This window comes from Microplitis demolitor, chromosome 5 (assembly GCF_026212275.2).
Source record: "Microplitis demolitor isolate Queensland-Clemson2020A chromosome 5, iyMicDemo2.1a, whole genome shotgun sequence".
Taxonomy (NCBI): Eukaryota; Metazoa; Arthropoda; class Insecta; order Hymenoptera; family Braconidae; genus Microplitis; species Microplitis demolitor.
In genome coordinates, this window is record NC_068549.1 from 3352241 (window position 1) to 3376633 (window position 24393).

The 24393-nt window shown below is 27.5% G+C and overlaps 1 protein-coding gene across 3 annotated transcripts in view; it reads left to right on the forward strand.

Moving 5' to 3' along the window:
- The window catches only part of LOC103578229 (lachesin), a 178381-nt gene extending 156408 nt beyond the window's left edge, over positions 1–21973 (forward strand). For 2 of the 3 annotated variants that reach the window (XM_053738973.1, XM_053738974.1), the window contains exons 4-7: positions 11668–11878; positions 15653–15803; positions 16443–16603; positions 21816–21973. In XM_053738973.1, the coding sequence (XP_053594948.1) occupies positions 11668–11878; positions 15653–15803; positions 16443–16603; positions 21816–21916 (624 nt within the window). In that variant the 3' untranslated portion in view covers positions 21917–21973. The remainder of the gene's footprint in view (positions 1–11667; positions 11879–15652; positions 15804–16442; positions 16604–21815) is intronic. The other variant, XM_053738975.1, reaches the window with a different exon arrangement.
- The last annotated feature ends 2420 nt before the right edge of the window (positions 21974–24393 follow it).

Sequence of the window (24393 nt, forward strand, 5' to 3'; positions counted from 1 at the left end):
TATTAAAGGACCAGATTTCACAGGTTAATCTCCGTTTACGCGGGTATTAAGATGAAATAAACGATTGGATAAATAAAAGGTCGAATGAAGCGAACCATGAGTAAAGTTTAATGTAGCATAACATTAGCTGTACTCATAATTTTATCTCTATATCCTTTTCCCGTGTTATGGAGTACATTATAGAGCGCAAATATATACCAGGATGTATATTTACTTTCAACGTTATTTTACTCAATTTACATACGTTCATCTATGATTATTAATAATATATTTCAAAATATATGTAAAGAGATTATTAAATTCATGCACTACTAAATATTTAGATAAATATAATATAGTTATAGGATAATAACAATAATAATAAAATTCGTTATTTAATTGTGATATGGAGAGCAAATTAATGTTGATGCAGGGCAACATGGGTTGTATCCGTCATTCAGTTACCTGCACTTTGTTTATATTTTATTAAGCAAACATATATGTACTTTTAAGTAAAGATATACAAGCCGAGTTTCCGTTAGCAGTCACTCACAAAGAGGGTGGCTTGTTTATTTAGTACTCAACCGCAACTAACCCGGCTACAATATACAGACACCTACTCAACTTTTGACCTCGATGTTTACCGAACATGACCCTGAATATCGAAAATCTGATATTCAATTTTTGTTGTCCATTTTTTTACCGATTTATTTATTGTTTTAGACGTACATGGAGAGAAAACTATGGTAACAGTTACAATATATTATGGGAATACCCATAATGCATGGTAACAGGTTTTTTTGAAATATTGATTATAGGAACGGCACCCATATATATTATGGTAATCATTTCTATAATTATGGTTATAATTCCTATATAGTATCGGAATAGTTCCTATGGAATTATGGTAATCGTTACCATGTAACTATGGTAATGGTTACCGTAATATTATGGTAATAATTCCTAAATATTATGGTAATCGTTACCATAATATATAGGGTTTATTCCCATACACACTTAGGAACCGTTACAATGTGGTTATGGGATTGGTTCCTATTTGCTTATGGGAACTTTTCCCAGAAAGTATGGGTCTATATCCTATAATCCCAAGCAATTATACCATAACGGTATGGGATGATATTTCATAAACGTACTTGGAACAGTTACCTTAATTTCCTCTCCATGTAAAAAAAAAGTTTTTCAAATAACGCGATGACGTCTCTTGTAATTATTAATTTACAAAAAAATTTAGTAGCATAGTTTTTATTTTTTCTCTGAAAGAAAGTCAAAAAAAAAAATTTTCACAGGTTTAATGAGAATTTTTCTTGTTAGTTTCTTTGCAAGCTTAAAAAATTACGCAATCTCGATGTCTCTCTTGATAACCATTTCATATTTTTTATTTATTATTTAGTTTTTAAATAAAAAAAGATGATAATTTAAAGTTTGAATAAAGATAATATTCAGCCTTTGAAAGTTTAAATTCAACAATTTTCTTTAATCCCATATCAAAAGATCTGAAGAAAAACAAGATAGTAACGTAATAGTTGCAGTAGTAGTAAAAGTAATAGTAGTAATGCATGGCCGAATAAGAGAAAGAGTAAGAAATTTCACAAGTGTGTTGAAAGAGTATTTGAAACGAAGCTTTTTCAACAGTTCTTGACTTTACGATCTTCCGTAGATTAGGATTTATTTTAATCCAAGAAAACCAAGTAAGAGACTACATTCTCAGCTACTTTTCTATATCTACGACTATATATATATATATATATATACATATACACAAGTATTTCTTATCTTTCATTTTATTTTATTTTTTTTTCTTTCTTCCTTTTCTGCGGTTTTTTGTAGCAGCATTCATTGTTATGTCAAACCCCAAGAGTATTTTTATAGCAAAACTGTCAGGCTTTAATCCTCATGATTCCTTCTATTTCTCTTTGACACTTTCTCTCACGACGTAGCGTCAGCTCTTAAATCAATTGATGCTAGTGGCACTCGACTGAGTAATTGAAAGGAAAGAGAATGATCGCGTAAGGAAGCGACTCGAGAAGAAAAGGAAGTTACGGTACAAAGGGGAGGGTGCGCTTTAAGTGTATTCATTTTGATACTCCTCAAAGTGTGAACGTATAAAAGGAAATAAAAGAAAAGAAAATTAGAGAGACGCTTTTGTCTAGAGATGCATCAAAGTTAATTCTTCAAAGGACAATTACTTTTACGAATTTTTTTTTAAATTATTTCATTCAAAGGCTTGATCAACGTCTTACTCATGGGAATTTTATATTTCTTAAAAATTTGTATGATAAAAAAAAACGTAGTTTTTTATTTTTGCGCAGGTGTCACTTGAAGCTTCATGGTCAGACATTAGTTTTAGGAGCATTTAAAATTTTTTAAACCCTCGGTTATAAAAAAGGTCAAGGTTATAAAGAGTAGCGTAGATAGACGTTGTAAAATCTGTGTACTCGCTTGGTGATGAATTATTTTTTTTTTCTTTTTTTTTAGAGGCATTAAAGTTTGAATTACAAATTACTTCCTCGAAAAAAGGGAGTAATTAGTTTAGTGTAGGAATTAAGGAAAGTGTGTACTGAGTTTTTTTAAATTTTATCTCGAGTGTAAAAATTTAATTTAAATTTACTTGAAATTTTTTTTGCAGTTTACTTTAAAAAATTTTTCCCAAATCCCCTGTATCGAAAAAAAAATTTATTCTTTTTTTCAAGAAATTTAGACGGATGTTGAATTTATCTATCGTACGATGAAAAAAAAATTTTAAACAATTATAATTTTCAGTCCCGTAAAATCTGCACTATATCTATATTTTTTTTTTTAAGCCACTGCATTTGTTTGCGCGGTAGTTTGAATTAATTCATATAAAAACTCGATTATCTACTGAGTTTTTAATTCAAAATAAAAAGCTTAAAAAAATTGTTTAGAAAAGAAAAAAATAAATAAATAAACAGGAAGAACGAATAAAATGAATAGACTTTTTTATAGTTACAACTCTTGACACGGCTGTAAAATGTTGGTTGTGAAATTTAGATTAAATTTTTATTTAAAACTTGTAAATTTAACGTCAACGCTACGAAAGCGCTTTTTTTTTATAAGGATAGATAATTTTGCTTTTACAACTGCGTTCTATCACCATCAGTTCATTGCCACTCACTCACTGGATAACTCGAAAAGTTATTTGCTTTTTTTTACTTTTATTTTACGGTAACTATCAACTGAAAATATCATTCTAAACTTAATGCTACTTGACTGCATAGCATTATAGAGTGCATGTGTAGAGGAAATGGATTCTGAATTGTTCTCTCCACGTAATTGTGATGTAATGGAACTAAACGACGCGATAAGACAAGAAATGACAATCCATTACATGACAATTTTGTGTTTCATAAATTTTATTTATCGCAATATAAAACTAAACTTTTATTTTGTTTTTATATAATAATTATTTGTACAGAACAACGATAGAGTTGTATAAAAAAAAAACTCTCGTGTTTAAAAATTTTTCGACCAGATATATCTGGACAAGGCCTCAGATCTGTGGCGCTGATGCCCAAAATGTCAGATCAATTATTTTATTTTTTAAAATCACTATCTTTTTTTTACTGACTGAGTTCATGTTCGGGAAACAGGGGCAAAGTGGGCCCCTCAAGGAAAATAATTATGATACTGAAGTTAGCTGATGTCTAATAATTTTTGGACTTTTTTTTAAACAGTAAATAATTAAAAAAAAAAACATTTGAAAAAATTGCACCTGTAGTTTTTAAAATTTTCTACATGCGCATATTTTTCGATTTTTTTTTTTAATTTATTTGTTGAAAAAAAAAATCCGAAAATTACTAATTATCTACTAACTTCAGGAACATAAAATAATTATATTATTAATTTTTTTTACGCGTTTACTTTTTTTTAGACCCTTGATACTTATTTTCACTTCATTATGCTGCGTCCATTAAAATTTAAAAAACGAAAATTGGGGGCAAAGTGGGCCCTCCAAAAAAATTTCGGATTTGAAGTTTTTTATTCTTTACACGTGTGATATTTGCAAATAACAATAAAACAATTGTATTTTAATGATATAAAAAATTATTTTAATAGTCTACTGTGATATAACTTAGCAACGTAATTTTATTATCTGTAACTTTCTTAATAAATTATATTTAATAAACAGTTTAGGTAGTCTATTTTATCCCTCATTATATAAGAAATTTCGATAAATTTATTATCCGTCCGAATTTATTGACATATAGAAAATTTTGAGCGGCCCACTTTGCCCCCTCCTCCTCTAGGGGACTATTGAATATCAACTCATGTTTATTAACCATTTAAATAACAACCGCTACTTATATTTATTTATTTAACTAATTTTGAATGCTAATATTTAATCGCGTTCGCAGTGAAAACTATAACTGTCTCCTAAAATTAATTATCATCACAAATGATTATAGATATTTAAATAAATAAATTAATATAATCTCTACAATAATGACACTTGAGTATAAAATCCTACAGTGAAAAATAAACTGGAAATTAATTATAGAAATAATACATTTTCAGAGTATTAAAAACCCAGCTTACACAAACTCGGTTATTATTATCATAATGCAAAAAATTTCAGTTAATTATTCATTTTTCTGATTTTTTTTTTTAAATTCACCTTCTTAAATTATTTAATAATAAAAATACGAGTTAAATACTTTAACTTAAAATTAGTCTAAAATATTAATAACTGAATTTTCATTTCATATTTACAACATGCTTCAACATTTTACTATTTTTATCACTGTAACCACTAAATACCGCTTATATATATGTGGTTGTGTGTGCGTGTGTATATATAGTTGAAGCGAATTATCACAAGGTAGAATGTGAGATGAGTGTACGATAATTAATCCACTTCGTCGTGGATAAATACCCTGTGGCTTAAACGCGAGAGCTCACTGCTGCTATTATTCTACAGTTCGGTACTCAACTTCTATATATATATATGTATGCCTCTTTCTCCCAGTTAAACGCAATCGTAGCCTATTTATTTAGTACGTGCGTATGTGGATAGAGAAGCTGTACACATTTCTCTTGCGCATACATTATCATTATTTAATATTGTTTAATTTTATTTCGTTAACGATTATCGTTTTATTATTCAGTTATACGTACATATACACTGTTCTAAATCAAACCATATTAATTATTTGATTATGTTTTAGTAGCTCTAAGCAAGTTATTTGAACATTTGTAGTAGGCTTCCTTTGATGTCATCTAAATTATTTGATAAATCAGTTTAACTAAATTACTCATTAATTAGAACCATATTGTGATATTTAATCAAATAAGATAAATGAGAAAACTCCAACGACTGTCTATAGTCTATTGAGTTGATCTGTTGATTACAATGAAGACTTAGAAAAAGGGGCTTCCCCTTAATTTTACCCCCTATTGTTTCCCACCCACTGCTATACATTTGTATGTGTCTTTATAGATTCATATATGCATTATTAATATCATGTAAGAGCGCATGCGTGGAATTTACTCATTAAAGAAGAAGGGGCATTCGATAAGTCGAAATTTCCGCTCCTCCGTAGACTAACCGAGTTAATGGAAGTCGACTGTAGTTTTTTTTTAACTAGTCTCAGTTGATCTCTTTCTATTCCACAATTATATAGATATATTTCAATAGATTTGGAAATCTCTTTTCAAATTGAAATTAGAATTATTTATCAGTCTGACAAAAGATCTCGAAATGGCTTAGAACTCCGCAGATCTGATTTTTCCATCATTACGATCGACGTAACCGATTTTGTAGGCTCTAATTAAAGTGCCAAATTTAGGTTTCAGTAGATCTTCATCTATTTTCTGTGGGATAAAAAAAGGACCAAATGAACAAAAAAAAATAAAATGAGTCAACAGACCAGTCTAGAGTAATTTATAAATATTTTTTCAATATAAGCATAGCAAATTTTTAAAAATAATATAAATTGTCATCACTAATCACGTAACCACGTAAATTATCAGTATCAAAATTTGTAACATGTCTGGAATCGAAAATTTCAAACTATTATTATTCAAAAAAAAAAAAAAACTATTTCATAGAGTACACAGTAAATCAAGTGCGGCGTCGAAAGCCACCAATAAATAAGTTTCCACCCAGCGAACTCCTAGTATCCTAGTTTCAAGCTCCACCTCATTCCCTCTTTTCTCACTCCCTTTATTTTTTTACTCACTCTTATATATACCAAAGCATTTTAAAGCATTTGACAATTTTTTTACCGCAACCCAGTGGCATTGTTTCCTCTTTGATATTCCTCAGGCAAATCGCCGCTCCCATTCTCATTCTCGTTCGATTCTCTTCCTACAGCCACAACGGTACAGTAGGCAACTGCCTCCGTCCTCACGCTGCCCTTGCCTGTGGTCCAGTTCGTATTGAAGGGTTCATAAATCTGCCGATTGCGTGCACTCGGCATTCGGCCAATAAGTGCTACGTGCAAGGTAGACTGAATCGCGTTAGAATCGTGACGCCAGTTTCCTCCTCCTCCTTTCTACTCACTCTATCTCTCTCGCTTTTATACCCTCCATACTCTGTATCCTTCACATTTAACTGTAATCTCTCTCACTTTTCTATTTCTATTTCTATTCCCATCTATATCTCTCTATCTCGCTTACTGTTCCATGTATACCTGCTACTCTTTACAATGACTGCTATTGCCTTTTTGGGATGTCAATATAGACATTGTATATTCGAACCAGCGCTCTCGAAATTGCTAAACCAGTTTTAGATCCCAATGTCTATAAATTTATAAATTATTTATGATACTCTAGATTATATTTAATAAAAAAAATTTACTCTTAATTGTATACGAGAAACCGGTTAATTATCGGCTCTGAAAAATATCAAATCCATTTGATATATTGTCAAGGGTCATATATATAATTTATCTTAATGTCTACCAGTCATCTTCTTTTTTGGTTCTTCGAATACTAAATTTTTTAAAAAATTATATACTCACTTATCGATCGACTACGTCACAAGTGTCGAAACCCACAAAATTAGGGACATCGGTGTAAAAAATAAATTGCAGAAAAAAAATTGATGTCAATTTTGTCAATTACGACATTTGTAACTGAGCCATAGTTAAATAGATCTTGAGGTATGTAAAAAATTTTTTTCATCCAAGTTTTTGAAAAAGATTTATAAATTATTGAAGGCGATTTATACATCAAAAAGCATGAAAAAAAATTTTATTAAAATGAATAGCAATAAAATATATAAAAAAAATATATATAAAAAACTTATGACGTCGTTTCAGTATAAGAATTGGAAATATAACTTTTTCGTTTTTATTGCAATAAATTCATTCCGCGCGTTTTCTTTGACTGTTTTCTTGCTTTATATTTTTATATATCTTAAAATTGAAGTATTCCTTTTATCTATATTTAATGATTTCATTTTTTATTTTATATTTAGCCTTCATCGCCTTAATACAAGATTGTACTTAGGTATTTTTGTAGTCTTTAAAATGTAGTACAGAAGAAACTGCAGCAGCAGTAGAGGCAGTAGGAAAATAACGTCTTATTTTAGTTATACGAATAAATTAAAGGAAAATGGAGATTCAGTACAACCCAACAAGCCAAATGGGTGGTGGGTAAGGCAACAAGATGGAAAGCAGCGTTTCTGAATCTTTCGAGTTGACCTAAGCAGAAAATAACAAATTTTAACTCAGCTTTATACTGGGAATCTTAAATTCACTATCCTCTTTCTCATCTCTCTTTTTACGATTTACTCAACCCCTTTTGTATTCTCTATATCTTTTTGCTGTCTTTTAAATTGAGATGGTTTATTCACAGAAACTGTAATCGTTCTATTCTGCTTACTTGCACAACGCTTAATCGATTACGATAATATATGTAATAGTTCCTTATCTTATTATTATTGTTATTATTGGATTTGTTTTGATGTCTATTCGCTGGAATGAATGACTTATTTACGATTATATACACTGTAAAAAATTAGGAGTGAATTTAAAGTGAATTTTGAGCGAACCCGCATGAAAAAGCTTTATATGTAAAAACATATGATAAAATATATGAATATTATAATGTGATATATTATACAATATATAAAATAATATTAATATAAATAGTAAATCTCTTTTTTTGATAGAAAATAATTACGCATACATCAGAAGTAGGGCAAACTGGTCACCCGGATCATACTGCCAACAAAAAATTTATTTAAAATATTAGATATTTTATTTTATTTAAAGAGGAACAAAAAAAAAACTAGAGTAAAGCTAATAAATGATTTTTTTTATTTTATTCTAGAGCACAAGTTACAAAAATATTATTTCAAGTTATAAATATATCATTTTGCCAGAGATATAAAAGTAAATACTACTAAATAAATACGGAAAAATAAAGTAACTGCGAAAGGTTGAGATACTTTGACAACTTAACATTAATAATAAATATTTTAAAAATGCTTTTTTAGTAATCGATTTAAATTAAATATTTAATTTTAAAAGCTTCAATATTTTTATTTAAAAATATATATTATCTCGAATTTTTCATTACATTTCTAAAGCCAGTATATAAGTGAAATAGTCTCTTGTACAGGATGTCTGATGTTGAGTCGTAAGAATGACAGTGAAAGACGCGAGGGATAATACTTGAGCTGCGGTCAGACGTCAGACAAAAGACTGCCTGACTATTACCGGCACTACTACTTTTTCTTTACTGGCACTGCTTCTCTGCTACTGGCACAGTTACTGCTCTTTTCATGTTTTGTAGACATAAACGAATAGTTTGTTCGTCTGAGATTCAACTAAATCCCCAGCTTATGAAATTGCCCAAGGGCTCACCTTGAGATTTAAGAAAAAAAAAATTTACTTGAGTTCATTTTTTTTTTTTTAGTATTTATAGTTTGAGACTGAAAAATATTGCTAAGGATAAGGAAAAATATTTATAATCTATCACTTTTTTTTTTTTTGCAGAATAATTTTTTTTCAGATTTTTCACACTAAAATTTTACATCACGTAAATAGACAATTAATTAAATTTAATTTTAAAATTAAATTCAAAAGCGATAAATAATTAATTAAAATTATTTTCTAAAAATTAAAAAAAAATTGATGTAAAATTTTTTTCGAACTTTTGGTAGTCTACTTTGGGCCATAGTAGCCATTTTGTCTTATTATAAGATTTGTAAAAAAATTTCAGAACCCATGGTTCATTTTGCCTCTCTCCCGTGATTATTCTTCATTAATAGACTACTCTAAATAAAGACTGAGATATTTCATACCCAATATTAAAATCCTCGAACTCTAGTTTTTCAATGTCGTTAAAAATCAACTTTTTAGTTCTTATTACAGTCGATTTCTATATAAATTTTAGTCTCAATCTTAAAGTCGTTCAAAGCTGTACATTGAAAAAATTTTAAATTTCGTCAATTAAATTTATAATGAAAGTAATTTAAATATCTTATTTTTTTTCGACAATTTTCCTAATCAGTTAAAAAATTTCGTGATCAAATTTCTTCCTGATTTCAAAATTTCATATCAAAGTTAGAGAATATCATTAATTTTTCTGAATCAATAACCAGATGTCTAATCGTTATTTCACTGGTTGTCTTTTTATCCCAATAGTAAAAAATATCATCCCCTAGTATTTGTGATTATTTATCATGGTCAGGGATTTTTACTGCGACAAAATAATTTTTTTTTTTTACAACCCATCAAATAAACAGGATTACAAAAAAAATAAATTATAAATTATAGAAAAAATTTTTGAATAATAAATAATAATTAAATTTTAAATAATAAAAAAATAAAAATTGATTAAACAATTGTTAACTTGTTTGTCATTGTATAAGTACGATAAAATCTGGTTACAAGAAGTACGTCCTTTTAAAACAACCCGGATGTTAAAAGACGGAAATTGTATTTTAAATTTACATTTTAATAGCACTACTCTCGTTCTCGCTTATGTTCTCAAGCGTACACGTTCTGTGTTCCTCTATCGAATTTCATCGTCAACTTTTTTTTCCTCTGCCTTTTATTTTTTATACACTCCTGAAAATAAAAGTCCAGTTATTTATTTTGCATTAATTTCAATGAATATTTAACTCACAAAAAAAATTTTTTTAAATAATTGAATGAAATTTATTATTTTTCAAATATGAAGAAGAGTCAAAGGGTAAAAAAAAATAAATAAATATATGATGAATATAGTAAATAAGTACTTCAATTAGTTCTTTATTTCTAAATAAGTGAGAAAAAATAAAAAATCGTAATAGAAGAAAACCAGAAAACATTTCCGTCTTGTCTGTCCACTTCTTCTAGACTCGTTAAACTCAAGGAAATGTTGAAAGTGCTAGAGGAAGTAATAAAAAAAAAAATAAAATAAAATAAAAGACGAATAAGAAGCAGAAGAGCCAGCGGAGAAAATAAAAAAAAGTAAGAAAAGTATCTGAGAAAACGACACAACTTGTGAGTCTTACCATGGGGGTAATTAACGAGTGAGAAAATCCTCAAACACTTGGAACATACGTTTAACAACTTAAGAGTTTTTTCTTTTTTTTTTTTTTATGTCAAGAACAATTTTAACATTCATTAACGTTACTAGCATGTAGTCCTTCATATTTACTTTTAAATTAATTATTTGTTTAGAAAAATTATATATGTCTCAGGACAAATATCGAGAACTAGGCTTACAAATTTTTAAATTATATATTAATAGACAGATTATATAAAATTTATGGTTAGCATGGACATAAATATAAGGATTTTTATAAAAATTAATTGCTTGGGTTATTTCTGCTGCAATAATTTTTCATGTAATAGATCTTCAAGTATTTACTTCTCTTTTTGTTCAATTAAATTTTTTTTTTAATCATTAAATTTTTTAACTGACTGACACTCATTATTTTTTGAACGAAGGCTATATAATGTGTTAAAATAATTTTTTTTAAATAAAGACGTCATTCAGAAATTTATAGATTTTTAAACCGCTAGTCTCGAAAATCAGGAATAATTTTTAAACATTTAAAATTTTATGTACCTGTACATCGGAAAGTTTTTCGCGCAATGAAAGTGAAAAAAATTTATGTAATTTTACTGCTTGAGGGGTAGTTTGGCCTGCAATTTTCGGCTGACATACTAACAACTGCGAGCTATTTCAAAAATCTGGATCCCATAGATTTTTTACTTTGTACTTTGTTTCTGTATTTTTGTTTCGCAAAAAATCTTCCGATCTTCAAATACATAAAATTAAAAATGTTTGATAATTATAAATTATAAAAAACTTTAAAAATATTTATTTGACTGCATCCAAACTTAACGTTCGTGTGATTTGTATATATACAGTCATTTGAATTTTACGAATAATTTAAAAATTTCGAATAATTTGAAAATTTTTAATAATTTAAAAAAATTAAAAAATTTCAAATAACTTGAAAATTTATGAAATATTACATATTTATAAAAATATATGTAATATAGACATCAAATTTATTTGAAATATTTTTTTACCGCCAAAATAAATGTCAACATATATAAAGCCTAGTATATGAATGCTACATAAATTACACAAAAATAAAAATTATGTCGGAGAGTAGCCTCACGAGTGTTCTATTATGGACATACTAAAGGTCTTGAAAAATAAAAAAAAAAAAAAAAAATAAAAAATTGTTTGTTACAGATATCGTGGATGAGAATGAAGGACATTCACATCCTGACATCGTCGTTAGTGACGTACACTGGAGACGCGAGATTTTCAGTAAAGCATCCAGAGGGAAGTGACGAGTGGCGTCTAATAATCGATTATGTCCAGCCGAGAGACGCTGGACTGTACGAGTGCCAGGTCAATACTGAGCCTAAACTTAAGATGGCCTTTGCACTGAGGGTCGAAGGTAAATATCCGCTCAATTAACCGTAATTATTTATCTTCAATTAGACTGTCCTGTTGACATGGACACTCAATATTAAATTACAGTGATATCACGAATTATGAATAATAATTAACACAGTTTAATTAATTTAATTAATTCAATCAAGCTGATTTTAATCGATCCTATGGATAATATACAAATAAATTGAAGCAGATATTATATATAATTAACTTAATTAGTGATTGATAATTATCAATTGGTACCCATCAATAACAGGAATTTATAATTAATTAATTTATATAAATTAATTACTTACAAAGTAAAATTATAACTACAATATTATACTTATTATTTGATTACCCTCGATATTAAATACTTGAGAAATTAATAATTAATTAATTCATTAGAATACTTTATTAAATTCTAAAACTAGCTACAAATTCAATGAGCTTAATTATGGATACTTAATTAAAAAAATTTTTTTTTAATTTTAATTTTAGTATTAAATACGATAATAAGGTAAATGACCTAATTATGGACCTTGTAATAATTATTTACCTTTAATTATCTTTTTATCAGTTTATGAGTTTAGAAAATAATTAACAGTAGTCTAAAAAGATAAAGGTATATTTTATAATTGAAATAGCCGACAATTTTCATATTAAATCATTTTTGCAATAGTTTTAATGAATTTTTGTTTGAGTGGATTATTAAACTTTAAATATTTTATGGAATTCGAAGTGAAATAATATATAAAGCTGAAAATATTCAAGCGGCTATACTTAATTGATTTTCATACTAATTAACTTTGTTTCTAATGCCCACTTATTCTGACTGCGTATAAAAAAAATGTTAATTTTTTTCAATCACACTTTTATATATTTTTAATTAACGAACTAATTAATTATTATTTTTTTTTATATTACGTGAAATCACTGAGGTGTTAATAGTATATCAATTATTGACACTCCATTATATTTTTATTCATTTTTTAAATCCGATAATTATAACCGTACACAAATATATATCTATGTAACATATATGTGACATATTTGGTTTTTTTTGCGCTAACATATAATCATATTGACATACATGTGAACATATACTCAACACTTATCGGACATATTTGTTATATATCGATACTGCTATTTTAATATGCCCTATCCCACAAAATTTGACATTTTCACTTTTTTTAAAAAATGGAATCATTGTAACAATGTGCAGCTTATGTAAAAATTTTAGAGGTCAAATTGTTTATTTAGTATTTTTAAATAAATATTTTAGTATGTCGTATCCCACGCGCAGACTTTCGCGCATTCTAATATGTCGTATCCCACATTCGTATAGATTTAGTCACGCTTAACATTTTTAATTTTAAGTTAATTATAAGGAACCAATTGACGACATGAGTAAGAAGGTAATGATGCATAATTTTTGACTCTTCTTACAGCATATAATTCAAAATTATTTATTCACTACAAATGCATGTATTGTATGAAAACATGAAAATAAATTTGTAGGTTATACCAATGTAAACATAATACAAATAATTTTTCTTTGCCGACCGTAAAACGTTTTTATCGTCTCCTGAAAAATTTCCCAAATGTGGGATAGGGCATATTAAAATGGCAGTATCGATATGTAACATACAAACCACATATATATTTTTCACCATACCTGCACTGAAAATTCAAATTCCTGCCCTGTTTAGAGGGAAGAAATTCGTAGTTTTCTTTTATGAGAAAATTAGAAAATTAGCTCATGCGCCATTTTTCTCATAAATAGACAAAAATTTGAACTTTGATGCATAGATCTGATGAAAAATCGAATACACACCACGAAGGAAGACAGGACATCCCAACCCGCGTGTTTTCCACCCCCTTCTTCGTCTCGGATAGACAATTACTCGGGTTTGAATCTCCAACTTTCCTCTCTTGGTGTGTAATATCCTATTTTACACAAGCATGCTAATGTTGCTTTCGGAGATTAACAACTATTATTATTTTTTTATGTTCAGAGGTATGTCAGTAATTGATACGCTATTCTTTTTGCACCTTTATGATGATAAATCTCAATAGAATATAATTAAAAAAAAAAAAAAAATGATAATAAATCTAGCATTGAAAATAGCTGAGTAGATAATTATAAATTTAGTGGAATAGAGAGCCGATGATTGACTTAATGACCGTCTTGTCACGACAATCTGGTACAATTGAGGGTCGGTTGTTGCATCAGTAGTAGACTGAGGATGTTACACCTTGACTAGCACACTGATTAATTCAGTTGCGAATCCTCAACTTCACTTTCTCCCGTCTCAGTATCTATATCTTATCCTCTCACCTACATTCTCGTGCCCACAATTGTTCCCTCTGTGAGCCGCCTTCTGTGTGGTTGACTCTACTGTGCTCCTGAACTCTCTGCGCCATCCCTTTAATAGATCCCAAACTCACTCGATTTTCTCTTTAACAGTAAACTGAGTTATCTAACTGGTTCTACTCTCAAGTGAGAGAGTGAGAGCTACAAACTATCAATATTTGCCAGTGAAATCTAGCGCAAGCCCTTGTACCTTGTACTTGCCAAGTAATTTGCATTACAAATACTAAACAATTCGATGTTCAAAATTAATCATACAATACCATTATTTTTTATATCGTCCTTGTTTATATAATTATTAACTTTTTTTTTTTTATAATTAGACAAAAATAAAACACAACAAATAAATTTTTCATTGCAATCGAGTCTGCTTTTTTTTTTTAAGAATAAAAAATACTAAATTAAATAATTTTTTATGGTCAATTCTAAAATATAATTTTTTTGTTTCTGTTTATCCATCTCCTACTTCATTAAGAGACTGATCCAGTCCCCGATGTCAAGTCAAACGCGGTACGACGGAAATTTGAATCAGGTTAGATAATTTTTTAAAGAAAAAAAACTATAGATTATAAAACAATTTTTTTATAAATGCTATACTACATAATTAAATTATTAATGCTGATAAATTCAATATTTATGGTTGTAAATAGTATATTATGTGACAAGGAATGAAACAAAACGATTTCAGACCAGGGTGAAGTTGGTTGACATCACCGCAGTCTGAAGTCGTGTCTCATCCTGAGTACACACTAAATTTTTCATGATTGTCTGCATTCTGAAATTAAATTTCGATGCTGGTATCATGAAAAATTAATTAATAAGAAAAAAAAATAATTATTTGTTAAGTGAAATATTTTTTTTTCCTGTTTATTGTGCATCAATGATAGGAATTATTCTGATAATATGACATTAAATATAAAAATATCGAGATAATCTAGAAGAGTTTATTTCCACTTATTCTAAAAGTCGTTGAATATCTGAAGCATGAATAACGAGGATGGCAAAGTCGCTGAATGAGCGATACGATTCAACGACGTGAATCAGAGCAGAGAACGTCTGATAAATCGTTCTCTGTGGTCATCTGAAAGATAGATAACTTCCGGCAACAGATTCATTTTAAATAAAGCAAGAGAAAATTTTTCGAAAAAAAACCAATCTTTTTTCATCAATAAGCTCTAAAGTAATCGTAAGTCACGTCATGATCGACTTCGCATCATAAATTTAACGGATGAGATTTCGGTACACATATGTTACTTAGGTATTCTTATTTATATATACTTTTTTTTATTTTTTGAGATTGTCAGTGAGTTTATAATTTTACCTCCGTTTGAATATATAAATATATAGCACAAGTTGCATTGAAGATATTTTTTATTGGCTGAAAAAAAAATAAATAGAAAAATTTTAAAATTATTGTTCCAGCGGCGCAAGCGACAATTCTGGGCGCTGAAGACGTCTATGTAAAAAAAGGCAGCACTATCAGTCTTACATGCAAAGTTAACGTCCAAAGTACACCCCCAAGTAGTGTCACGTGGCATCATGGTAGCGCAGTAGTTGATTTTGACAGTCCAAGGTATAATTTTTATTTTTATTTACTTAATAATTACATCGGTGAACTCAAACTTTATTACTTTGAATTTTTTTTGTATTAAGTAAAAAAAAAAGTCTATGGAAAATCACTAATTAGTCTTTGATAAAAAAAATGTTCACTTTTAATAGATGGGGTAAATCGACCACCCAGTGTAAAATGTTTTACTACTAAATTTTTTTTTTTGCCAAAAATTTTGGGATGGCCATTTTGCTTTAGATGACAAAATTTCCTCTAGGTAGTAAGTGAACATTTTTTGACAACGAAAATTTTTTCCTTCAAAAGTAATATCTCATTTCCGGTTTACTAGACATAAACAGAGTTGGAAATTAAATTTCTATCGCCATTAAAAGCAAAGAAAATTTAAAATATTTTAGTGAGTCAGTCGTGTTTTTGAGTAACTAATTCATATATTACAATAGACATTTAAATTTTTACTTATACCTGAAAAAAATGATTATTATATTTTATTTTAATAAAATGAAATCTTCTGAACAGTTAAATATGTAGTGGTTAATGAAAAGATTACGAAAGTTTTTATTATGACATAAGTAAAGTAAGAATGAAAATGAAAAATTGTGAGTAAAAATGAAGGTAGATACGAAGGTATGTTTGATAATCTAGCGTTCACCATAGGGGCGGTGTCTCCCTGGAAACGGAGAAAACGGAGAGCGGTACGACGAGTAAACTGTTAGTGACGCAAGCAAGATCAACCGACAGCGGAAATTACACCTGCATCCCCAGCAACGCAAACCCTGCAAGCGTAATGGTCCACGTTCTGAATGGTAAGTGGCTTCTTTATACGACCCTTACCCACCTGTCACTCTTAGTAGCGGACATTGGTGTCTTGTAGTATGGACAGCCGCTGTCCTATTACTTCGCTCAACCTCTCACTCATCCGACTTATTTAGTTTTTGCTCTCCTAATTTATTCTTTGGTTTAAAACATAACCTGATTTACGAAGAGTGCTTTTGTCATTCTTACATTTTATAAATTATTTATTTTATAATATCGCAACTTTTTTCAAGATCAATGTCATCATTTTTTTATCATCATAATAATTAACAAAGTTCATTTAATTTTTGAAGAAAAAAATTTTTTTATTTCTTTCAATGATCATTTTACCCCAAAATTTTTGTTCAATAAAATATTTAGATATTTTTTAAAAAATTTCTGAGCATCTAAAAATATTTTTAAAAAAATTATTTATCATAAATTTTAAGCTCCGTTACCGCATTATCAAAGTGTACTAAATTACCATAACTAATTATCAAAAAATAATTTTTATTAATGCACTGATTGCTCTGAATACATAAAAGAGGATTGCCCGAATGCAATTAATTTATGGATCATTGATATATGAATGAATAAATATAAAATATACAATATATAATACAACGAAATAAAATAAAGTACGATAATGTAAAATAGAGAGAGGCGATAGTGTTAATACAGGCAGATCGTATGTGCCGTGACCGGATAGCCGGTTGACCGCGACTTCCCACTAGTCAAACACACGTACTAGGATACACTGGGATAGATAGGATAGGTTTATCACTAAATAATTGAAATTTGTGGTAAATTCTCTTGTGTAATCAGCCATGTTTCAAATAACGCCGATGACCGGCAATGTGGTGACACTCTTACTCTCTCTTATTGGTAAACACTCTCATGCTCTCTTCAACTTATACAATCAACATTAATTTATTATGCAGTCATATAGTACACTATGTTACGTTAATTTTCATCCATTCCCTTCTGCACGACTATTTTCACACTTTCTTCTATACATCGCATTACTAAATGCACACAAACACAAATATACATATATATATATATAGTGAAATTACATCTGGTGAAATCTGAAACTATTGTTGCATTATATTAAACGTTATTCAGTGGTATTTACTACTATTATTCCAAAGGGTCGAGCTACGCAAATTTATTTCAATTGTTGGAGCATTGCTACATTTTACCGAGGTAACAGATGAAAATGCTCACTCAATCGTGTTTACTCGCTAGTATAAATTTTATACTAGACTTTTCAATGTGATCAATGATCTGAATACTTTTACGAATCATGGCTCCTTAATGGAAAAAAGCTTTTCAATTTAATTAGGAATCGATTGATACTTTAAGTCATGGGAAAGGTAAGACATTATACGGATAAAACAGTATCGTGATTGGATCGATCTAATGGATACACGGAAGAACAATGACTGTTGCTGCAGCAGGAATCCCTGTAATATTGACAAGACCAATCCTTTTGCAGCCAAAGATTCTTTCTGTATCTGCTACAGAAATTTTCTGTTGCAGCGACAAACTCATGCTACAGGACCTATTCCCGTTGCAGCGACAGTTCTTTTTTTTCGTGTAGGAATATGCGTATCGTGAATGAGTGTAAATGTAATGATCCTGAAGTAAGCAGACAATTAACAATTTTTGGATTTTTTTTTTTCAAATTTAATTACAAATAGGAGAAAAACTAAAAATATGCACATGTAGAGAATTGAAAAAGCCATAGGTGCAATTTTTTCAAAATATTTTTTTTTTATAATTTATCGTTTATAAAATAATTCAAAAATTATTAGACGTCGGCTAACTTTAGTAACAGACATCAGACAAATTTATAATTATTAATAAATATAGTAAATAATTGATAAAATAAAATTTAAAAAAAATGCGCATTTAAAAAATTAAAAAATTAATAAGTGCATTTTTTTATATATATTATTTTTTTAATTGTTTACTCTATTTATTTATAATTTTAAATTTTACTGATTTATGCTCCATTCACACTCATGTATCGTGAAAGAAGCGATCCGTATAAGGTACTTTCGCAATTCTAGTCTTGCCCTAACCTCTAAATGCTAAACGAGTATCGCGAAATACAGTATACTCTCCCTGGTGGAAATTTTTCGGACTTCTGTCTTAAAAAGTCTTTGGAACTCTGAAAAAGTCTTTAGAACTTAAGAATTGAGTTTTTAAGACAGAAGTCCGAAAAATTTCAACCAGGGCTGTCGTACTGATCACATTTTTCCAAATATTTTAATGAATAAATTATTATGATATATATAATGATGTCGTGAGTTTTAAGTTACCACATTATATAATAATTATTCAAAGTCAATAATCAATATCTATATAAAATATTTTCCAGTCTTCTCATTTATTTAAAAAAAATTAATTTTTCCATGAAATTAGCAGCCACTACTTAAGCTCATTATAAATTCAATATTCACCATAAATTATTTATTTAATCCATTAAATAAACTTTAGTCCAAAAAAAAAAAATATTAAAAATTAAAACTACAAATTCACAAAGTTACCATACAATCCTTGAGCATAAAACTCTGAAACTGAATAAATTGAATAATTTTTAATTTTAACTAGACTTTCACATACATTAAATAAAAAGTTCATATATTTATATACATCAGTTGCAAAAATTGATTAAAAGTTAGAAAAAAAAAAAAAAATTCTTGTTGGATGTCATAAATTGAAATAATTGACAGATAAATTTTCATAAAAACAAGACATTTCAATCATGCATTGAAGATATGTAAAATGAAAAATGCACCATTAAAGAGAATTGAAACTAACATTGTAATTTTTAATAAATCGAAAATTACATTAGCAGACTCGCACGATCGGTTAACTAACGAGATACTAAATTATCCATGACATTTTCCTTTTAGCAATAGATCAAAAGCTTTCTCCTGATGCTTCTGGTCGTAGAACGCGAGCACTAACACCAAAGCTTCAACATATATACATATACATATATATATTCAATTTTCTATGCTTTATATCAATGAATATATCTATATATCTATATATTGTATAAAATCTAGTGTAGAGTCTAGTTAACGAGCTCCAGGTGCGCGTCAATCTCGAGATTGTCAAAGTTCTTAACGAGGTGTCACGTTACTTGATCAACAGCCACATCATTTTACAATTTTATAACTCTGATAAATTTTATTTTACTTATATTTTCTCTGTTATTTAATATCTACAACTTTTTTAAAATATTCACTGCTGGTAACAAAAAGAATTAATTGGCACTTTTATTCCATTAATTATTACTTTTTGAACTTTTAAAGGGGAATTACTTAAACTTTTAGCTTACTTTTTTTTTACTGATTGATTTCATAAAATATAAGTATAATTAACTTAAGATTAACTTCAATTTTATCTTGTTTTTGTTTTTTTGTTTTTTTCATTAAAGTCCAGCTATAAACTTTTAATTAAAATCGTCTTATCGAGTCTTGCGGATTAAATTATTGTGATTTATTGATTTTAAATATATATGTACATAAACTTATAAATAAAATGTGAATTAATCATGATAACGAGTTTTCCATGTCATTCCTTTACTTTATTTTTTTTTTCTTATACTTTTCAATAAAATCGTTCATGTATTTCACACTTTTTTTATTAAGAATTTAATCTGTTAAGTTTGAAATAAAATTATTTTATTTTTGGGATTGAAAAATAAATTATTGTTGTTTAAAAAAAAATTTGGACACTGAATTATTATGTAAGTAAAATTTCTAGAATCTAGCATTCACTGATTGGAAATTAAAATTAAAAAACGCGGTATCTTTCGGGCGCAGAAACATTAAATTTTTTGTTTTTCTATACTTAAGTTTGGAGGTTTTTTAATAAAAAAAAAAAAAAAAAGTGCATTCTATTAAATTCTCGCCATAAATTATGAGTTAACTTTAACTGAAGTTCATAAGCTTTTAAAAATTATAGCGATAATTTTGTTGGCTGGTAAAGCTTTTTTTTATTCTCTTGCAATATATATGTATATATAAAGGCCATAGTTATAAAAAATAAAATTGAGTACGTGACTCAGCTCAACTCATTTAGATTCATTTACTCGCAACTTGACTGTTCGCTGACAGGGCGATTAGAGTAAAATCAAACTATAAAAAGTAAAAATTTTTGTTTATATTGAAACGCTAACTTTCCATTTTCTGCAAAAAATGCAGCAAGGCTTCATCTTAAAATTTTGTGGTTTTTGAGTCTTTCTCTAAATTGAAATGACTCTTTTATCATTTATTGCATTTATATTAATAGTAGGGTAATATGATCATCCCAAAACATCCATCATTTTTTTTTCATCAAAAATTTTTCAATTAAAAATTTTTATTCTAAATTTTATAAAAAAGTTTGTTTTTTAAAATATTTTTTAAATAATCCAAAATCACTTTTGCAAATATAATTGATCATTAATTTGAATTTTTTTTTGCTAAACTTTTTCAAAAATCGTGAGTGTCCGTCGCAAAATGTTAATGACTAGGACCAGAATTTTTTGCTTTTATTTAAACATAACAATTAATAATTAATGGTGTCAAATTTTGAAATTACAGTGGAAATATTGGTCGTATAAAAAAAATTTTCAAATAAAAGTTGTAGGAAATTTTATTTTCTAGAAAAAATGTCTCCAATGATTTTTTTATACAACCAATATTTTCACCGTAATTTCAAAATTAAGATTTTCATAATTAATAAAAATTTGAATAATTCATTATGAATCTAAATTTTGGAATTACGGTGAAAATATTGGTCGTATAAAAAAATCATAAGAGACATTTTTTTTATAAAAATGAATTTCCTACAACTTTTGTTTGAAAACTTTTTTTATAAGACCAATATTTTCGCCGTAATATTAAACATTTGAACCATTCATTTCGAAGTTAAGGCCAAAATCTTGTCCCTATTAATGATTTTAGTTTTAGAATAAAAACTATTCAAAATTATTTGCAACGTCATTTTTTTATGTAAATTACTTATGACAAAATTTGATCTAATCATTTTTTTTTTAACAGCAGCTCAAAATTTTTTCTATTTATTTTGAAAATCAGTCCCCTCCCCTATCCAGTAAATAAATTTTTTTTTCGTATCTTATGCTATTCCAATTTCTCTCATAAATAAAATTAATAATGTTACAATAAATTACAAGAAAAAAAAACTAAAATTTGATTGCAGGTGAACATCCAGCAGCAATGCAACATGGGGGTAGTTGTCGACTAACACCAACAATATTATTGGCCTTGCTCACACTTCTCACGGCGAATCTACTGAGATGAGCTAATATTCTGGACATTTATAGGCCTAACTATACATAAATAAATAAAATAATAATAATAATAATAATAATAATAATAATAATAATAATAATAATAATAATAATAATAATAATAATAATAATAATAATAATAATAATATTTAAACCCCCGCGATAATCCGTTAAAGTAAACTATAAATATTAAAATGAAAATAACACCCGAGTACGAAAGAAGTGGATTTATACAGCATTAACAATAGCCCTCGGGTATTTAGTTTATTTATTGTTGTCAGTGGAACATGTGTACGTGTGTACATTGTATTCTCAAGAACGGTGTTTGTATATGGGAATTTGTTGGTTTAACTTAATTATTTGTCCTCAAGGCAACAGTTAAATATAAATAAATGTCATTAATATCGTGATATATATTTAAAAATTAGTAAATTAAATTTTAAATTTGTTTTATAAAGTCAAGTGGATTTATTGGGTCTGTGGACGATCTTTAATGCGTAAGTTTAATTGTAAATTTGGTAAGTTATCAGTAGACATAATAATTATTAATAATAATAATAATAATTTATGAAGTTTACCAATAATGTGTAAAATACATATTAATAATTATTGTATGTATTTAAGTTTTAAAATAATAATAATAATTATAATTATAAATTACTTATTTTTTTTATTTATCATTCTGGATTGTATAAAATTATTTATTGTGAAAATTAAAAAAATAGAGCTTGAAATAATTGAGATATATATTTTATTGTTTTCGTTTTGATGCATGCGAAAATTTAATTAGAGTTGATTGAAATTTTTTAATAGATAAATTCAAATTTTGTTGAGCTAAAAAATTAATGGCCGTGAAAATTAATTAATAGGGAGGTATCCTCATTAAGTGGTGAAAAAAAATTATTTTATTTTATTTTGAGGGTAATTAAATTTGAATGGTGAATTTATGGTCGTTTTTGAAAAATAACGGTAATGAAATCAAGCCGATATGTAAATCCTCCTCAAGAAATTTACAAATAATGTCTTATTTTTTTTTAAATATCTCTCCGGTGGGATGTGAGATCCGATTTAGTCGGAAACAGGAAAGTCCTTTCACTTCCTCACACAATGTCGGAATAACTTTAATTTTACCAGACTTCTAAAAACTTCTTTTATTTTTTTAAAGATCTAACCATAATTAAAATTGTAAATTAAAATTATCGAACAGATTTTGGATTTTTTACACCGGTTTAATGAGAATATTTCCTTAAATTTTTAAAATAAAAAAAATTGTGAAAATTTATGTGTAAAGAATATAAAAATTGATTACTATTATTAATATAAAATATTTATAGGCGAGAGTATATAAATAAAGTAGCAGTGAAACAATAAACAATAAATTAACTTCGTGGAAATTTATAATATTTTGAAAAAAAATATTTTGATTTTTTTTTTTATAAACGAAATCAAATTAATATCGAGTAATGAAAAAACGAACAATCAAATAAAATATAACTAAAATAAATTTATGAAATTACTGAGTGGCATTAAGTGAAAAAATTTTAATTGATAATTAAGAAAAAATTAAATTTTAAAAAATGTTTATTGAAAAATTTAGAGTATATTGTGTATAGATATTTAAAAAATATATATAATATGTATAAATATATTAATATATTAATATATTTAATAAAAGACACTCGGTGTATACCAAAGTCTTTCGAGCGGGAAATTATGCCACAAGTTTAAATAATTTAAAGCAAGTTTTAATTACTTTTATTAATTCAGACATTAAATTAATTGATTAATTAAATTATTAAATTTTCATTCCATGAATTTAATTTTTCATTTCGTATAAATAATTTTTTTTAAATACCGATGAATTTGTTTATTCAATTAATCAACAATAAAAAAAATAAATAAAATATAATACTCGTAGGCTTATGAGAGATGAAAACTTAAATTAGACAATTAACGGAGGATAAATGTGAACATAATTATCGATTTATCGAATGAAAATGGATATGAAATTGCGTAAAAAATAAAACACATTGATATTGCTATTGAAGAAAAAATATGAAAAATAAAATTAATTAGATATATTAATTTTAGAGTGTATAGATTTTTTATATATTAATAAAACACGCACCTCAACGAGCTGACATTCAAAGACTGTTGACTTGTTCATCACATTTCTAATGCTTTGTCATTCATACATTTAATTACTTTATTAGTTACTGGAGTAAAAGTGGGAGGTGCACAGTCCAATATCTGTTTTTTGAACATCAGATATAAATTTGAAAAAAATATCGGTTGTAACATGAATTCTCATATTTATCTAAATATTCATATTATATTTGCTCCCTATGGCTGTTTTAGCCCGGCACCTAACCCTGAGTTCGAACGCTGGACCATCGAGTTACAGTAAATGTCTTTAAGGTTAAACACCACCTGACCTTTTTCACACTCAGAGAAATTAACGGATCTTTGTTAAGTAAATGATAAATT